General features: G+C 31.7%; 1 protein-coding gene across 1 annotated transcript; it reads right to left on the minus strand.

Moving 5' to 3' along the window:
• Positions 1-208: 208 nt before the first annotated feature.
• LOC146993840 (uncharacterized) lies at positions 209-12,262 on the minus strand. Its single transcript, XM_085826580.1, has one exon. The coding sequence runs from the start codon at positions 11,531-11,533 to the stop codon at positions 9,647-9,649; it is 1,887 nt and encodes a 628-aa protein (XP_085682706.1). The 5' UTR covers positions 11,534-12,262; the 3' UTR covers positions 209-9,646.
• Between the last annotated feature and the right edge of the window lie 5,596 nt (positions 12,263-17,858).

Consider the following 17,858-nt stretch of genomic DNA (forward strand, 5'->3'; position numbering starts at 1 on the left):
TTTGTTGTTTGACTTCTGAATTAGTATTTGTTCAGCATGTTGTTGTGTCTTAAATTGTTCAATGTTGTCCATTTTGTTATTCATTTCACCATTGAAAATATGCGTCTAAATAACTGCACATACTTTTTATGATGTTCCTCAATTCGGATGACAAGGAAACAGGAGCTGCATTATCATTTCATTTTCGTTGTCGGAATCTGCATCAATGATTTTTTTTTTTTTTTTTTTTTAATCTTTGAACAAACTCCACAATGTCTCTCTCTGCCATAATTGGGGCTGTATACACATTATCAACTACTGCAACGAATTCTTCCGATAATACAGTAGGACAGTCCACTAATACAGAAACTTTCTCAAAAATTTCATTAAGTGTTGGCTCAGTTTCAATATCTGAATACTTTTGAGCCAAAAAATCTGATACTTTTGAGAATTGTGAACGACGAAAACAATTTTCATTCGTCCTTCGAGTCACTGAATTTCATGCAGAGTGCAACATATGAAGAGACAAAGACATGCAGAATGCAACACATGAACCAAACTCACACATTTTACTCGTTACCAAATTCCAAAGCCAACTGATGAGAGATGAGATGTTTGTGTGCGGTTTGTAGGGATGGAAGAAGGTGAAAATAGCTTAGTTAAACAAAACTGGCTCATGTCAGAGCCTATTCCAAGGGTATTTCATGATACATATTATGTAGTTGCTCATTTTCACTATGTATTAAGAATCAGTGCTGTATTTAAGCCAAGTTAGTTATAAGAAGAATTCCTTTCTACGAAATTAGAATTTTCTACGAAATTTTTAAATTTCGAAGAATATTCCTTTCTACGAAACATAGGAAACCACCTCTCTTTCATTTCACATACCTCCTAAATCTCGCCTGCGATGCCCGTATTTTCCATATTTTGTTCATTACCAGAAAAGATATCTTTTCGTGTTAAGAGACTTTTGTTTCGTGTTAGGAGAGACAAAATGTATGAAAATATATAGTAGTTTGTCGGTACTGTTGTATTATTTCGTGTTAACCGATATTTCGTCTTACGCGTTTTCGCATTAAACGTATTTCACCGTATTATAAGAATTATTGAATAAAACACTTCTTAAAAGCACTTGGAAAGTCACTGTATGAAATATTTTACATTACTTCTGAAAAACTGAGTATAGCTTAAACCATTGCTTGGAAAATGTATGAACTATTAGATCAATACCAAATAATTCAAGGAGGTGGAACTACTCTTTTGTTTAGTAAAGTAAATAAATCAAATTTAAAGTATGCAATTAAGACGCAATGAAATAACGAAACATTTTCCTTCGGTTTTGCATACAGCTAAAAATCAGAAAAAGGCCAGTTTCTGATTTCAGAATACCTTGTATATTTTTACTTCTTGAAATCTAAAATAAGTATATTTTATATTCAGTGATACTCCGTACACATGTCAATTCTTTTTTCTCGAAAGATAATAATTTTTAGTTAAATAAACATTTGGTTCATGTAAAAAAAAAAAAAAATTGAGTAATTATGCTCAAATTGTCGCTTTTCTGAATTAAATAGCGAGCCTAAGTTTAACATAATATGTAACTGCACTTACCTTTTTTATGTAGAATTTCAATAACAAGCAGTCACAAAAAAAAAAAAAAAAAAAAAAAAAAAAAAAAAAAAAAAAAAATCACACAAAAGATTAATTTTGCACAAATTACTACCATTGCAACAGTAGACACACGATAAGGACTAAGCAATTTGTCGATTGCGTCAACCGCGCCCACCTGTACAACTACGCATTGGCATCACATATTTTCATTTACATACATTTACAAGATCAGCTCAACTTATGTCAAAAACTGTAAAAAGCATTAACTGATAAAAATCAAAGCAATATAAATATATATAGATCTTGTGCATGAACTGCAGTTTTGCAACAATTTGGAGGAAATATAGCATCGCTGGTTGAAACCCTAACATTGTCAACAATATAGCAGCATGGCAAAAGCATATTTTGGACATATCCTTAGATATCAACCCTACAGCACTTTTTGTGCCCTTTTGTAATCACAGTTTGAACCTTGTCATTCGCAGCATTGTTTAAGCTGCAAACAACAGTTTATTGAGTGCAAACTTATTAGATATCTAAATTTTTTTAAAAATAAAATTAGTATTCAGCAATATATTTAGTATCCGATTTCGCTTCACTTGCAGTGTTACGTTTGTATAACAGGTGGTTGTTGTTGACTAATGGTCACTTGCCTGACCTATAGTCAGCCCAAGGTCTACGAAATTCCTTGTGACAAGGAGAGCAAGATATACCTGTCGTTGGCAACAGCCTTCAGCACATTACAGGTGACAGTGCACTAAAGCTCAGTTTCCACCCCAATTTTGATGACAGCATTCAGGGGGGATGGATCCGACCGTCTCCCACCCCTCTTTTCTTACTACTAATCTTTCGATAAGACTTTCGCCTCGCATATTTAGAGTACCCCATACCGCAAGGATACTATACATTTATAAATATGTATGCCTTCTCTGAGATTCGAACTTGAGCACTTTAGCACCGCAATCAGCAACGCTAACCACTATATCAGTTGGGCGGCTTTTTATAACATAAATGTATATATAATTCTTCAATAAATATGTTTGAGTGTGGGTTTTAACAAAGCACAATATGTTTGCACGTTTAGATAAATTAAAAGATAAAATGTAATTTTTTGGTTTTTCATATTATTATGTTAATAATACTTCATTTTAAATTTTAAGCATAAGCAAAAGGCATCACTGCATAAAGGCGCTCGCTAGACATTTGCACGACGGCGGCGATTAGGTTTGGCGCGAGCCTGGGTACATATCCCTTATTACACACATTTGTATTTATATACTTAAAATTCGGCCCTATTTATTCATTTATATGATATTTTTTACATTATTGTATTTCAGTAATTATGCTTATTTTATATAAATAGCAATATCTGCACATATTAAGGGATAATAAATTATAAAATCAGTATCAGAGTAACCTAAAACCTTCTAATTAGTTCCATCTTCTTAGGTATAAAAATATACTTTTTTACTTTAAATGACAGCGTGAAATTAATCTGTATATACCGTCATTTTATTAATATAAGTAGTAATCTGATATTAGTTTCTGTATGGCTTAAATACTAATAAAAAAAATCAAATGCATAGTTAACCATGAATTACTTTGTTACTTTATCTTAAATTGTTAAATGCTCTTGATAATATAAAAACTTTGCTTAGATAAAAACAAGTATTGTGCCGGTTTCCTTCAGATAATGTATTCATATCTGTGTTTTACTATATATTCAATAATTTCTGATTATACACACAGGAAAGCCATAACAAACTGCTGATGAAGTAATGCAGCATGTCACCAAAAATTACTGGCTAAAGTGCAGAATCGCCCACTTATTTGGCACTTTTTACGAGCTTGATAAGTGCACCAAATGTGGTAACCAAGTTGATTGTGCCGTTCTGGAAAGCAAATTTTAGAGCATGTTCTCGCATGTATTTTAAATTGAAAATTTCTTTTGAGCGCGAAATTTGGAGCATTCTCACGCATGCTCAGTATGTATTTTAAAATTTAGAACTTCTGACTGGTGTAGACAATAATAGATGGTACAGGTGCAGTTATTTTAAACAATAATTGGAGAACATTTTGAGAATTTGTTACTTTTCATTCATCGGTTGAGCGGAGTGGATTACTGCTTTTCAGGTAAGTGAAAGTATTTTTAATTTTCAGTGTTTGTAACGATTCTAAGTCATTGAAACTTACTATGTTGTTTTTGAAACGATCCTTAGTTTTTAAAATTATGTTTTTGTAAGGACTGGATTTTCATATTTTAAAATTTTTTGGAAGTATTAATTTTTCAGGGTTTTGTAAGGATTTTATGTTCTTTAAACTTACTACGTTTTTTAAACGATTTTAGGGTACTTTTCCGTTTTGCCGGCGCAAACGATAAAGTCGCCAATAATGGTTTAACTGATGCCAGACGGAATATCTTCGCTGGTAACCTTTTACGCCTCAGTTTCAAAACAAGTTGAAGCCATTTCTTATCAGATTGTTTCTTTCAATACTGGCATACAATAATATAGAATTTTTACACGATATTTAAATTTTATCCCCTAAGACAATTCACGGTAATTAAGTCAATTAGAACGCAATTACAACGCTCATCCGAAGGCGAAATCAAGTGTTAAATTCATCAATTCTAATGAGAATGCACTAGCGAAGTAAAGCACTGCAGTTTTACATAATTTCTGAGTAAGCTATTCGTACGAATTGAAATAATTCTTGCATTTAAACTTCTTTCCAAATTAAGATTTAACTTACAATTAATGTACATTATTACTGAGCGAATTAAATTTTAGTAGCGTAGTTTACGTGAGATGAGATCACTTGGGGTCACGTGATACGAACCGGCGAATCAGGATTTTGAACCATGAAATCATAGTAAATTCTTAAATTAATGTCTTTTTACAAATTTATTGTCTTTATTTATTGGCTTTTTACAAAATTTTAAACCATATTAAAATGTTTATGCCTTCACAATAAAAAAAAAAATTCTTAGAATTAACATTATTTTATGTGTATACTGTGTTATCGCCAACAAAGTCTGCTTGGCGAGATTTGCGCCGGCGAAACGGAAAAGTACCGATTTTAGTTTTTAAAGTTATTAGGTTTTTTGAAAGGATTTCCAGTTTTAAAAATTTCCCACTTATTTGTTTGGCGCTTTTTACAGGAGTAAGAAGAATTGGATTTTTGTCAATTTTCTTTGACTTTTTAAGTGAAAATAGGTTGATGAGTACATGGATAACGTCAAGAGAGTGCGCAATGCCATTTTTGTGCAATTCTGGGATTTTTTATAAGTGAAAATAGATCGCTGAGTACATGGATAAAGTCAAAGGAATGCGCAATGCCATTTTTGTGCAATTTTGGTATATTTTTTTAACTAGGTTGATGAGTACATGGATAAAGTCAAGAGAGTATGCAATGCCATTTTTGTGTAATCTTGGGATGTTTTTTTAAGTGAAAATAGGTTGATGTGTACATCGATAAAGTCAAAGGAGTGCGCAATACCATTTTTGTGTAATTCTGGGATTTTTTTTTCAAGCGAAAGTAGGTCGATGTGTACATGGATATAGAGTTTGTAAAATTCTTAAAAGTGCGTGAAGCAATATGTGATTCTGCTCTTTCCCAAATTATTTATGTGGCAATCCAGATATGCATGTAGCATCTGCCCAAAATGGCTTTTTAACTGTATAGAAAATTTTGCTCCCAGACTACAAAAATTCCTCCTATAGGAATTTCAATGTTTTGCTGAGCAATGACAAAAGCTGCAGGTCTTTGGTGAAATATCAGACTTCGTTTTCTGCAGTCACAAAGAATGTTGTGGCTTGCTTAAAGTCATTATGATTCACATTGTTCCGTCCTATTTTAGAATTTCAATGCAAGGTTTGTGCACTTTCCTTTTTTTTTTTTGTAAACAGATTGCTGTGTACATAGCAAGCACAACAGTACAAAATACCAAGAAGTATCCGAGTATTACATGAAAAAAAAAAAGAATATAATAAAACAGCAAAAGCAGCATTTAAACATATATAACGATTTCCGAACCGATGTTTGTCTCCAAACTCAACAATGATTTTACGAATTCTCTTCAAAATCACCAAGAAGAGACGCATAACTTTTTAGTGGGGATGCAAATAATAAGAAACTACCACATGAATAGAAATGTTCCATAAAGTAAATTTTATTTTGATGACAATGCCCCAATCATCAATAATGGACGGCAAAATCTGTAGTAGGGTTCTAGATCCAGAAAATAATGCTACCAATAGTGAAAAAGGTAGGAGAGAGGTTATTGAAAATGAAAAAATTGGGATTAGCAAGTTAGCTGGAATTCTTATACCAGCAATTACAAGATTTGAACAATGAAACTTTGTAACTGAAATATTATGTCTGTGTACTGAATTAAAAAGAAAGTATTAACATTAAAAACGAAGCAACTTACATTCAAAGACATGTTTAATAAAGTAAATATTAAGCTTTTTTTGTAAATTTTGATATGTTTTAGATCTATTGCTTCACTATTTCATAAATAATGATTTTATATTTTTAATTTTATAATTTTTATGTGCCATCATACTAGATTTAAACTGATCATCTAATATCAAGACAAATTTTAAATCCGGAATCGCCGAAGTCCCGACGAGTCTGGATCTCGGACTTTGTACTGTATTTGCCGCATGCAGTGAAGAATATTCTTGCAATACTTTTAAAAAATGACATATCTAATACTTCACATGAATCCTGCCTATATCTATATCTAAACAGTTGTATCTTGATTTATGCATATAAATTTGTACAGAATGCTGAACTAGTCTGTATGTAAATTACATTCAGTTCATGAGAATATCAGGAAAAACGTATTATGTTCAAGCAATAATGCACTTAGAAGCATTTCCATTTAACACATACATTAATTAGCATTAAGGAGGTAAAAACCTTTAAAATATAAAATTTGAAATATTTACATTAAAAAATTTTTGAATTTTTATTGAAAAAAATTTAGAATTTTTTAATTAATTATGTTGATAATTTCTATTTTTTTTACCTATTTCACCCTTAAGACAGTAAATAAATTATAAAAAAGCATCTACGCTTATATTTATGCGAGTCTGGATCTCGGACTTCGTACTGTATTTACAGCAAGCAGTAAGGAATATTTTCATACTTTTGAAGAATGACAAATCTAATACTTCAGATAAATCTTGTCTGTATTTATAACTAAATAGTTATATCTTAATTTATGCATATAAATTTGCACAAAATGCTAAACTAGTCTGTACGTATGTTACATTCAGTTATAGAGAATATCAATAAAAATGTATTATGTCCGAGCAACAATACACTTAATGCATAAATTTTAAAAGTTACTGACTAAATGCTAAAATATCTAAGCATAAGGCATCAAATTAAGAAAAAAAAAAAAAAAAAAAAAAAAAAAAATGAATTATTTAATTATGAAAGCATTTGCAAAACTCCTTCCATACTTCCATTTAACACATATATTTATTAGCATTAAGGGGGTAAAAACCTTTAAAATATAAAATTTGAAATATTTACATTAAAAAATTTTAGAATTTTTTAATTAATTATCTAGATAATTTCTATTTTTTTTACCTATTTCACCCTTTTGACAGTAAATAAATTATAAAAAAAAGCATTTATGCGAGTCTCGATCTCGGACTTCGTACTGTATGCACAGCAAGCAGTAAGGAATATTTTCATTATTGAAATTTGAAAATTTATAATATTTCAAATTTTATAACTCGCAGACAAAAGAAGCAATTGATATAGTCGATGAAATGGGTGGCACTTTTTCTGTGGCCAGAATATCAAACCCATGGCCTATGGGCATATTTTTTTCACTATAAAATATTGCTGGCATAAATTCAAGGATCTTGCTTTTATCTACTAAAACTCCCAGAGAAGTTCAGGAATGGGTGGGACTTCCGATTTGGCCTTTGCACTTTTAGATCATTTCAAATCACAACAGAAACAGAAGGAATAGAACGAAGATTCTCTTGAAGATTCGCAAACAAAGAAAAGAAAATTATGTTACCAGAGATGTTACATGTGCTCAAGAGAAAAAGACACAAAATTAAAAACTGTATGTGTGAAGTGTAAAAAAAATATACGTCAAGAACACTGTGAAATAGAAGCTTCATGTATAAACTACAAAATATCTAATTCTTCTTGAGCCTAATTCCTTTGAAAATTAATTATATAACTCATTGTACATTTAATAATTCTGCATAATTTGGATTATAATTGCATTCAAAAATAAAAAAACACAACTTTCTCATAGAAATAAATGATTCCTAGTCACCTGAATAAAAAGTTAAGTACTTTAGATTTATTTGTTATTAATTTTAAAATTAACATTATTTTTAAGCTATTTTATATATAAATGTTGTAATTAATACAGAATGCATTATTTTACTGAATTGTAATAATTTGTTTAATTTGTATGTCATTTAATTGCGACGCCCGTTCTCGTGTTACATAATACAGCACACATCCTCTCAGGTTAACTATACACCGCTAAATGTCATTATTAACCTATTTATTTCACTTCTATATGCTAAATATCTTATAACTTGATTGTACACTGCTAAAATCATGGCTTCCATACGATAAATATCTTGCAACTGAACCATCACCGCTAAAGTCATGGCCGATTAGCCGTTGATGAGCTAAATACGCACTGGCGCCAACGGATCCTTTGCGGGAGAAAACCCTCAATGTGTATATGGATAAAGTCAAGGGAGTGCACAATGTCATTTTTGTGCAATTCTTAGATGTCTTTTTAAGTGAAAATAAGTCGACATGTACATGTATGTGCAATTATTAAAATGCGCCAAGCAGTGGGCGATTCTGCACTTTCCCCCAAGTACCTTACCTGCTTGAAAAAGATATTTCTGTAGGGAATTCCCTCAAATTTTTTCTTAGGCGGTTCACTCTCATCAGGTTGCTCTATTTGGTGAAAGTTGTGGATTCACTGAATATATTTGAGAACTCATTTTGCTTTACCAATATAATATGTTATACCACTATACTGGCTTTGTGAATGTTATACACTTGACACATTTGATATTAAAGCTCAATACTAATACTGAGAATAATATTTGCCAATAATACCTCTACTTAGCTAAAAAAGATGTAAAAAAAATTGGTACTATGTAATTTAACTGCAGGTCTTTGGTATTTCATCACAATAAAACACATATGGATGAAATTATTTAGCTATGCTTCAGAATTGCATCAAAGTGGTAACAAACATATGATGAAGAAAATACATTTTGGTAGGTCACAGATGTAACACTGAACACGAGTTATACAAAAAGTGTGAAAATTGGATTCCAGTATCAAGCACCAAAATTTTGTAAAAGTTGAAAGAATTGCAAAACACATCATGACAGATTCTAAATAAGAGCTTTTCAATCAAGTTTGGAATAACAGCTTTAGACCTTTTAGGACAGGATAGTAGCAAAGGTAGCTTCAGCTTAAGATTACTTAAAACACTTGAGATATATATATATATTTTTTTTAAATGAAATAAATGGTTTATTCCTTTTTGGTATCAAATGACAATTTACAAACAGCACACAGGGTCAGCAGTACCTTTCATACCATACGTTATAATGCCTTTATATCTAAAGTTCTGCTACTAAATGAGTCTCTAAATTGCAAGAACTTTGGTACCACTAACACTGACATCTGTTGAAACTCAATCGCACTCAAAAAATGAGGTCTGTTTGCTGCTGGACGAATCATTACTGAATTGATAAATAAAGGCTGGTACTAATTTAACATCTCAAAAGGCAAAAGGTTTCTCTTGTTGTGTAGGCCAACATAGAAGTCTTCAAATTATTTTACTATCCACATGAATTGTTACATACATACCATGAGAGATTTCTCTGTTCAGTGGATATGCATATTTTACTCATCATTTACTAAAAATGAATTTTCACATACCTCATACACAAGTTTTCTCTGCTGTGTGAATATGCACTCGCCTGTTAAATTTACACTTATTCTTCTTTACTCTAACCTTGTTCACAAGGACTTTCTACACATGAGGATTTTCACCTGCGTGAATAAGCATATGACTGGTTAAAGTAATCTTGTGTCTAAATGACTTCCTACATACTTCACACACATGAGGTTTTTCTCCTGTGTGAATAAGCATATGAGTGGTTAAACTACACTTCCGACTAAATGACTTTTTACATACTGCACACACATGAGATTTCTTTCCTGTGTGAATAAGCATATGAGTGTGTAAATTACCCTTCTGACAAAATGCCTTTTTACATACTTCACACACATAAGACTTCTCTCCTGTGTGAGTAAGCATGTGCATGTTTAAATAGGCCTTTTCCCTAAATGACTTCTTACATACTTCACATACATGAGGTTTCTTTCCTGTGTGAATAAACATATGACTGGTTAAATTTCTTTTACGATGAAATGACTTCTTACATACTTCACACACATGAGGTTTCTCTACTGTGTGAATAAACATATGACTGTTTAAACTGTCCTTAAGCCTAAATGACTTTTTACATATTTCACAGATATAAGGTTCCTCTCCTGTGTGAATACGCATATGATTCTTCAAAGCCTGCATGTGTCTATATAATTGCTTACATACTTGACACATATAAGGTTTTTCTTTTGTGTGAGTGAGCATATGAATCCTTAAAGAACTCCTATGTCTAAATGACCTTTTACATACTTGACACAAATGACATTTTTCTCCTGTGTGAATAAGCATATGGCTTTTTAAAGCACACCCCACACTAAATGACATGTTACATACTTCACACACATGAGTTTTCTTTCCTGTGTGAATAAGCATATGAGAAGTTAAAGAATTCCTGAGGCTAAATGAGTTATTACATACTTCACACACATGAGGTTTCTCTCCTGTGTGAATAAACATATGTCTTTTTAAAGAAGACTTGTGACTAAATGACTTCTGACAAACTTCACACACATGTGGTTTCTCTCCTGTGTGAATAAGCATATGACTATATAAATTACTCATCTGTCTAAATGACTTCTTACATACTTCACATACATGAGGTCTTTCTCCTGTGTGAATAAGCATATGAGCATCTAAATTACGCTTCTGACTAAATGACTTCTTACATACTTCACACATATAAGGTTTCTCTCCTCTGTGAATACGCATATGACTCTTCAAATAACCCTTGTGTCGAAATGGCTTCTTGCATACTTCACACACATGAGATTTCTCTCTTGTGTGAATAAGCATATGCCTATTTAAATAATTCTTCTGACTAAATGATATCGTACATACTTCACACACATGAGGTTTTTCTCCTGTGTGAATAAGCATATGAGTGGTTAAACTACCCTTCTGACTAAATGACTTTTTACACACTTCACACACATGAAGTTTCTCTCCTGTGTGAATAAGCATATGTGAATTTAAACCAAACCTTTGACTAAATGCCCTCTGACAAACTTGACACACATGAGGTTTTTCTCCTGTGTGATTCAGCATATGACTCTGTAAGTGACATTTATATGTAAATGTCTTCGTACATATTTCACATATATAAGGTTTCTCTCCTGTGTGAATAAGCATATGATTCTTCAAATAACCCTTGCTTCTAAATGACTTCTTACACACTTCACACACATGAGATTTCTCACCTGTGTGAATAGGTATATGAGCAATCAATGACCACTTGTATTTAAATGAGTGTTTACATACTTCACACATATAAGGTTTCTCTCCTGTGTGAATAAGCATATGCCTTTTTAAAATAGCCTTTTGAATAAATGACTTGTTACATATTTCACACACATGAGACTTCTGTCCTGTGTGAGTAAACATGTGCATCTTTAAATTACTCTTTTGACTATATGACTTCTTACATACTTCACACACATATGAAGGCATGTCTCCTCTGCTAATTGGCATAGGCTTGCTTAAATTGGTGTTTGTTAAATTGGCAGTTTGTCTCCTGTGTGAAAAAGCAAATGCTAGTCTAAATTAATCATTTAACTAAATGTCTTCTTACGCACTAAAATCACATCAGGCTTCTCTCCAATGAGAATTAGCATACGCATTTTTAAATTACGTTTTCCGTTAAATAAACTCTTAAATTTCACACACATGAGGTTTCTGTTCCGTAAGGATCTGCATGTGCTCTTAAAAACTCTGGCTCTTAAAAATGATTTATACACATCTCCCAGAACATGTAACTGCACTAAATTAGTAACTTTTTTGAGTCGAAATCCACCTTCGTTTAATATACAATTTATTTCACTTTAGAAACACACACAGAATGCACAACATCATTAAATGATGGAAAAACATTCAGTATTTCAGTAACGTAACTTAACTGCTACTCACTTCACCAAATGTTCACTTAACTCAAAGAACGTCTATGCACATATTCAATATATATTCTTTGACTTAACTATAGCATAATGCTCAATCCTAACGCTGATTTGTCATGATATTATGTGGTTTTCTTTCCTTTGTGGCTGACGTCCTGAGCCAGAGCTTAGCTGTGAAATAGTTTACCACTTTTGGCGAAAATTTAATATTTAGTAGAGCTGGAGCAAATTGCATGTATTCGTTACCGAGTAACGGGTACATCGGTTGACTCGAAGTACCGATTCGGACTAGCGTCTCAAATCAGAACGGCCGTGAAACGGCTCCTTACGAGTAAAATGTTTAAGTGAACTGCGCATGCGTCGTTTCTTTCTATCGCCAACAAGTGATGGTAAACCTACTGTATTTCTCGCCAGCATTTCGTATTTCATCTCCTAGTTGCTGTCAGGAGTGTTGATAACAATAATAAAATAGTTCTTTTCAGAACTCATCAGCGTTTTTCATTATAATTTCTATAATATTTTCATTATTGTATTTCTTTTACGAGGGGAGAAAAGTTCTTTTCGGAACTCTTCATTCTTTCCCACTAATAGTAGAATAAGGTATGTCTACAAATTTTATATCATGCCCAGAATGCCAGCACACTTTTAGAGCTCGGAAAAATCTCTATAAACATGTAAGAAAGTTTCATTCTTCTCTAGACCTAGATGAACTCAAGAGCCGAAAGAAATGCAGAGTTTGCACAGAGACTTTTAATGGTATGAATGATTTGGAAGCCCACATGCAGCTGTTACACAACAGTGCATCTGAAAATAAATGCTCACATTGCCAGTTTGTGTTCAAAGCAAGAAAAAACCTTAATGAGCATGTAAGAAACTTTCATCCATCTGATCATGGTGAATATAAGGACAATAAACAGACTTTAGTGTGTAGCATTTGTAATCAAAAGTTTTTGCACATGAGAGATTTGCATTCCCACTTCAAATCAGATCATCCTGATATTACATTGTCATTCCAAGAAAATATATTTTATTCTGTTGAAGATTTTGAAATATGGAAAGCTGAAATTGAAAGGGAAACACAATCGCATTTTTCTAAAAAATGTGGAGACCAGCAGCTTGTTGATGGGAGAATTTGTATGAGATTTTATTGTCACAGAAGTGGCGTTTTTGAACCAAAGAAGGATAGGATGCGCAGAGTGAAGAATATTGGTTCACAGAAAATTGGAAAAACCTGACCTGCATATATTACAGCATATAAAAAAACTGTTCTGGATGTTACGGAAGTCCAGGTACACTACCAGTCAGTTCATGTTGGACATAAATGTGAGGTTGCACGACTACCACTTTCTAAAAATGAGAAAGTGGAATTAGCAGGTCATATGAATCTTGGTGTACCTAAATCACATGTTTTGAATAGTCTGAGGAAAAATTATTCACCAACTAAGCGCTTGAGTTTAACTCATCGAAAAGATCTACACAACATATGCCGAGACTATAAAATAAATGAAGATGATGTTTTTCATCAGAATGATGCTATGTCAGTTGATATACGTGTTCGTCAAATGCTAAAGGAAGACGAAAATTCTATTTTGGTTTATAAACCAGTAGATGAATCATTGGCAGAATACCCTTTTATTAAAAAAGAGGATTTTTTATTGGCCATTATGAATCATGCCCAATTAAAATTATTACAGTTATATGGGGAGAATATAATAATGATTGATTCCACACATGGTACAAACCAGTATGGATATCAGCTAACAACTTTGATGGTAAATGATGCTAATCATGAGGGATTTCCAGTTGCTATCATGTATTCCTCTAAAACAACAGCCGAAACATTTTATGTGTTTTTCATGCAAATAAAAAAAAGATACAATTTCAAACCATTAGTATTTATGTCAGATGACGATCCTGCATTTTATAATGCATTTGCAAATGTCTTTGGAGAAGTAGAAACACGTTTATTGTGTTCATGGCACGTTATGCGAGCCTGGAATATGAATTTAAATGCCGAAATACAAAATAAAGAAGAAAGAAATGTTGTTAAGAATCATTTGATGACAATCTTGCAAGAAACTGACTTGGAAACATTTACACAGCATTGCAAGATGTTTATCGAAAACCTTATAGCATTTGAAAAGACACAAGCTTTTGGAGAGTATTTTCAAAATTATTATATGAATCGAGTGGAGCAATGGGCATATTGTTTTCGTGTAGGTTCTCAGATAAATACCAATATGAAAGTTGAAAGATGGCATCGGGAAATAAAGTATGAAGAAGCAGAGGGAAAAGTTATTAAAAGATTAGATAAATCTTTAGGTATTGTTCTGAAAACTATCACAAAAAATTGATTGGTCGAATAATAACATTGGAACGTTCTAAATTAACATCTCGACTTTCAGAAATACGAAAACGTCATGATGCTGCGAAAACACTATCGGAAAAATCGGGCATCGAAATGGAACCTAAAAAAGCTTGGATTGTTTTTTCAAGCAAAGCTAATATATCCAAATCCTATTTGGAACCATACAGTGTGACATACGAAAAAGAATGCAGTTGTGAAATACGCTGCAACGATTGTAATATATGCATTCACGAGTTTTCATGCACTTGTCATGATTATTCGATAAGATTCGTTATTTGCAAACATATACACTTTGTTGTACAGCATTTCAAATGTCATGATTTACCCAAACAGCCTGGAAGCTTCACAAACAGCAATGATGACCTCACCATTGACATAGATGAAGACATTAATCGCAATGAAGAACATGCAGCTTTAAGTGCTGAGCTAAAAAAAAATATCATTTCTGATCTCGATCAAAAAGAGGCTGTTACTTTTTCTAAACTGCAGAGTTTATTATCAAGATGCCAGTCAACTGAAATCACAGCAGAAGAACTAAACACGGTTATTACAGGCATTAATGTAATTAACTCTAAATTAGATGCTGTATCAGCTAGCAGAAGAGTAATGCCTTCGTTTTCTACCAACAATAGTCTCATACCAGCTAATAAAAAAATTGACATACAGCGTCGATTTTCTGCAATTAAGACTGCAAAAAAGCGAAAATTACCACTAATTTAACTATTAAATATATATTCAAATACATCTTATCGTATTTAAAAACTGTAGTGAAGAAATCACTTTGAGTTATTATTTAAAATAAATGTATATCCAATTTTGTTTTTTAAAAACTTCAGCCATTAAATATTGTTACAAAAGAAATGAGACTTATTTTTTTTAAATCTAACTTTGTTATTATGCCATAAAATTCAATGTATTGCAAAATATATTTTAAATGTGTTTGATACTTTATAACTTGGTTTTTCAGTTTGAAGAAAGGGAGCCAAAACATGTTTTCCATGCATTACAAAGATGTGAGATGTATTATGACATGAAATGCTATTCCTTACAATCAAAACAAACTAAAGTAACTGATTATTTTTAGAAATGAATGTATGTAATTTTCATACATAACTTTGATAGAATGGATACTTTAATGTATGTAATTTTTCATACATTGATGGAACGGATGCATTAATGTATGTAATTTTGCATTTATATTTCATTTACATTTAAAATTTTAAAATCATTATCATCTTAAATCGTATTTTTTCATAACCTCCATTTAGTGAAACTTTTTGCGGGATTTTGTGATTTTGTTAAGTAGAGGTTTGACTATGGTAAATAAATTTATTCATAGCTTAAATATATTTAAACAGTTTTTACTTATTGAAGTCACAATTTTGCGAGTGTATAAAGTGTAGAGCTAATAGCATTAAGAGTTCTTGGCATTTGTAAATAACATTTTATAATTTCATTTTCTGATTATGTAAATAATAGATAACTCAAAGGAAGACTTTCAGCTGTTTTCAATGTCTCAGAACGATTGGTTTGGATTATCAATAGCGACACCTTATTTTGGTACTTTTACGTTTTGCCAGCATAAGCAATAAAGTCACCAATAATGGTACAACTGATGCAAAACGGAATATCCTTGATGGTAACATTTTATGCCTCATTTTCAAAACAAGTCACAGCCATTTCTTATCAGATTGATTGTTTCTTTCATAGTACAATTACATAGAATTTTTACCCAGATTGTTCAATTTTATGTCCTAAAGCCATTCGTGGTAATTAAGTCAAATAGGATGCAATCACACCGCTCACCCAAAGCCGAAAATATAGAAAAGGCAAAGTCAAGGGTTAAATTCATCAATTCTAATGAGAATGCACTAGCGAAGTAAAACACTGCTGTTTTACATAATTTCTGAGTAAGCTATTCGTATGAATAAAGATAATTCTTGCATTTAAACCGGTATTCTAAATTAAGATTTAAATTAATGTAGATAGTTACTGAGAGAATTACTGAGATTTTTGTAGTGTAGTTTACATGAAATGAGATGAAATCACTTGGAGTCACGTGATACAAACCAGCGAGTCAGGATGTTGAACCATGACAGCATAGTAAATGCTTAAATTAATGTCTTTTTTACAAATTTACTGGCTTTTTACAAAATTTTAAACGATATTAAACTGTTTATGCCTTCAAAATAAAAAATTCTTATAACTAAAATTTTTTTATATGCATACTGTATGTTGTCGGCAATAAAGTCTGCTTGGTGAGATTTGTGCCGGCAAAAAGGAAAAGTACCCTTATTTTTATAGAATTTTGCTTGAGGGCATTTGGTTACAATTTTCATTAAGCCTTTTGTTGCATTGTATTGTTTATATGTTTCAAGCAACAGTAGCCTTAAAATGACATTCTTTTGTATTGAATTTAGTTTGAATGTCCTTGACACTACAATCAGAATTTTAAAAAATATTGCATAAAAGAATACCTATATTTGCATTTAAATTTTGAATAATTTAATCCATAGGTTGGATTAATATTGTTCAGCTTCTGGTGAATTATTAAAATCGCAATTTTATCAATTGGCCAGAATTCATGTTTCCTTATCAATAATTTTATCAAATTTTGAAACCGTCCTAAATATATTAAACAAACACTATATAAAGACAAATTTTAAGCAAAAGACTAACTGAAATGGGGAAAAGACATAGAACAATTGCTGAAACTTTAAGGATAATCCTGAACAAAATGGTAGTGGATAATGCTCAAGTTGATCATATCCATTACAACATTATTTAATTTTAAAGTGTTATATGTGGTGATGGGCCCCGTATGATAGGATTTCATTTTAGTTAAGGATACAAGGTTGGATATTCTTTCGGATAAAAAAATAAAATTTTTAAAAATAGACTTATTTTATATAAGATTTCAATAAATTTTTATGAATGAAATGTACATATAATTCTCTCTCTTTGCATATGGCCTTGCTGTTGAGATTAATACTTTTTTTAATATGCTGTTTAATGTGTAAGTTAAATTTTTTTCAAAAAAACTTATTTTTTCTGTGGATTACAAAAGCCATCGTAATGCAGAAAAATTATAATTATTTGAACCTGTTACACAGATACAATATATAAGCATATGAAGTGTTATTTAAAAATTTATCTACTCAAGTTTGTGTGTAAAGACTGTGAAACCTCAAGTTGTACAGAAGCTTCACGTTGGCTGCATTTGGTAAAGTATCATATTGCTTCATCAGTTTTTCTTTATCTTTTAAGCTTAAGCCCTTGTATTTGGACATTTTGAGGCACGACCAAAGAATATGTTGATGGGCGAACTGAACGAACTATAAGTATGTAAAGAAAAAAAAAAAAAAAAAATTATACAGATTCTTTTTCACTACTTTTTTTTTTTTTTGTTTCCCCTGCCCCCTCCAACTCGTCTCAGACAGTTCTAACAAGCCTCTTATAACCCACCCCACCCATGATTGGTCCAGCTAAGAAAATTTTAGCGTTTGCACCTCCATGTGTAAAAGCAAATCGATCT

The sequence above is a fragment of the Stegodyphus dumicola genome, chromosome 11, assembly GCF_044657685.1.
Source record: "Stegodyphus dumicola isolate Sdum_Otavi_A_Nest chromosome 11, ASM4465768v1".
Lineage (NCBI taxonomy): Eukaryota > Metazoa > Arthropoda > Arachnida > Araneae > Eresidae > Stegodyphus > Stegodyphus dumicola.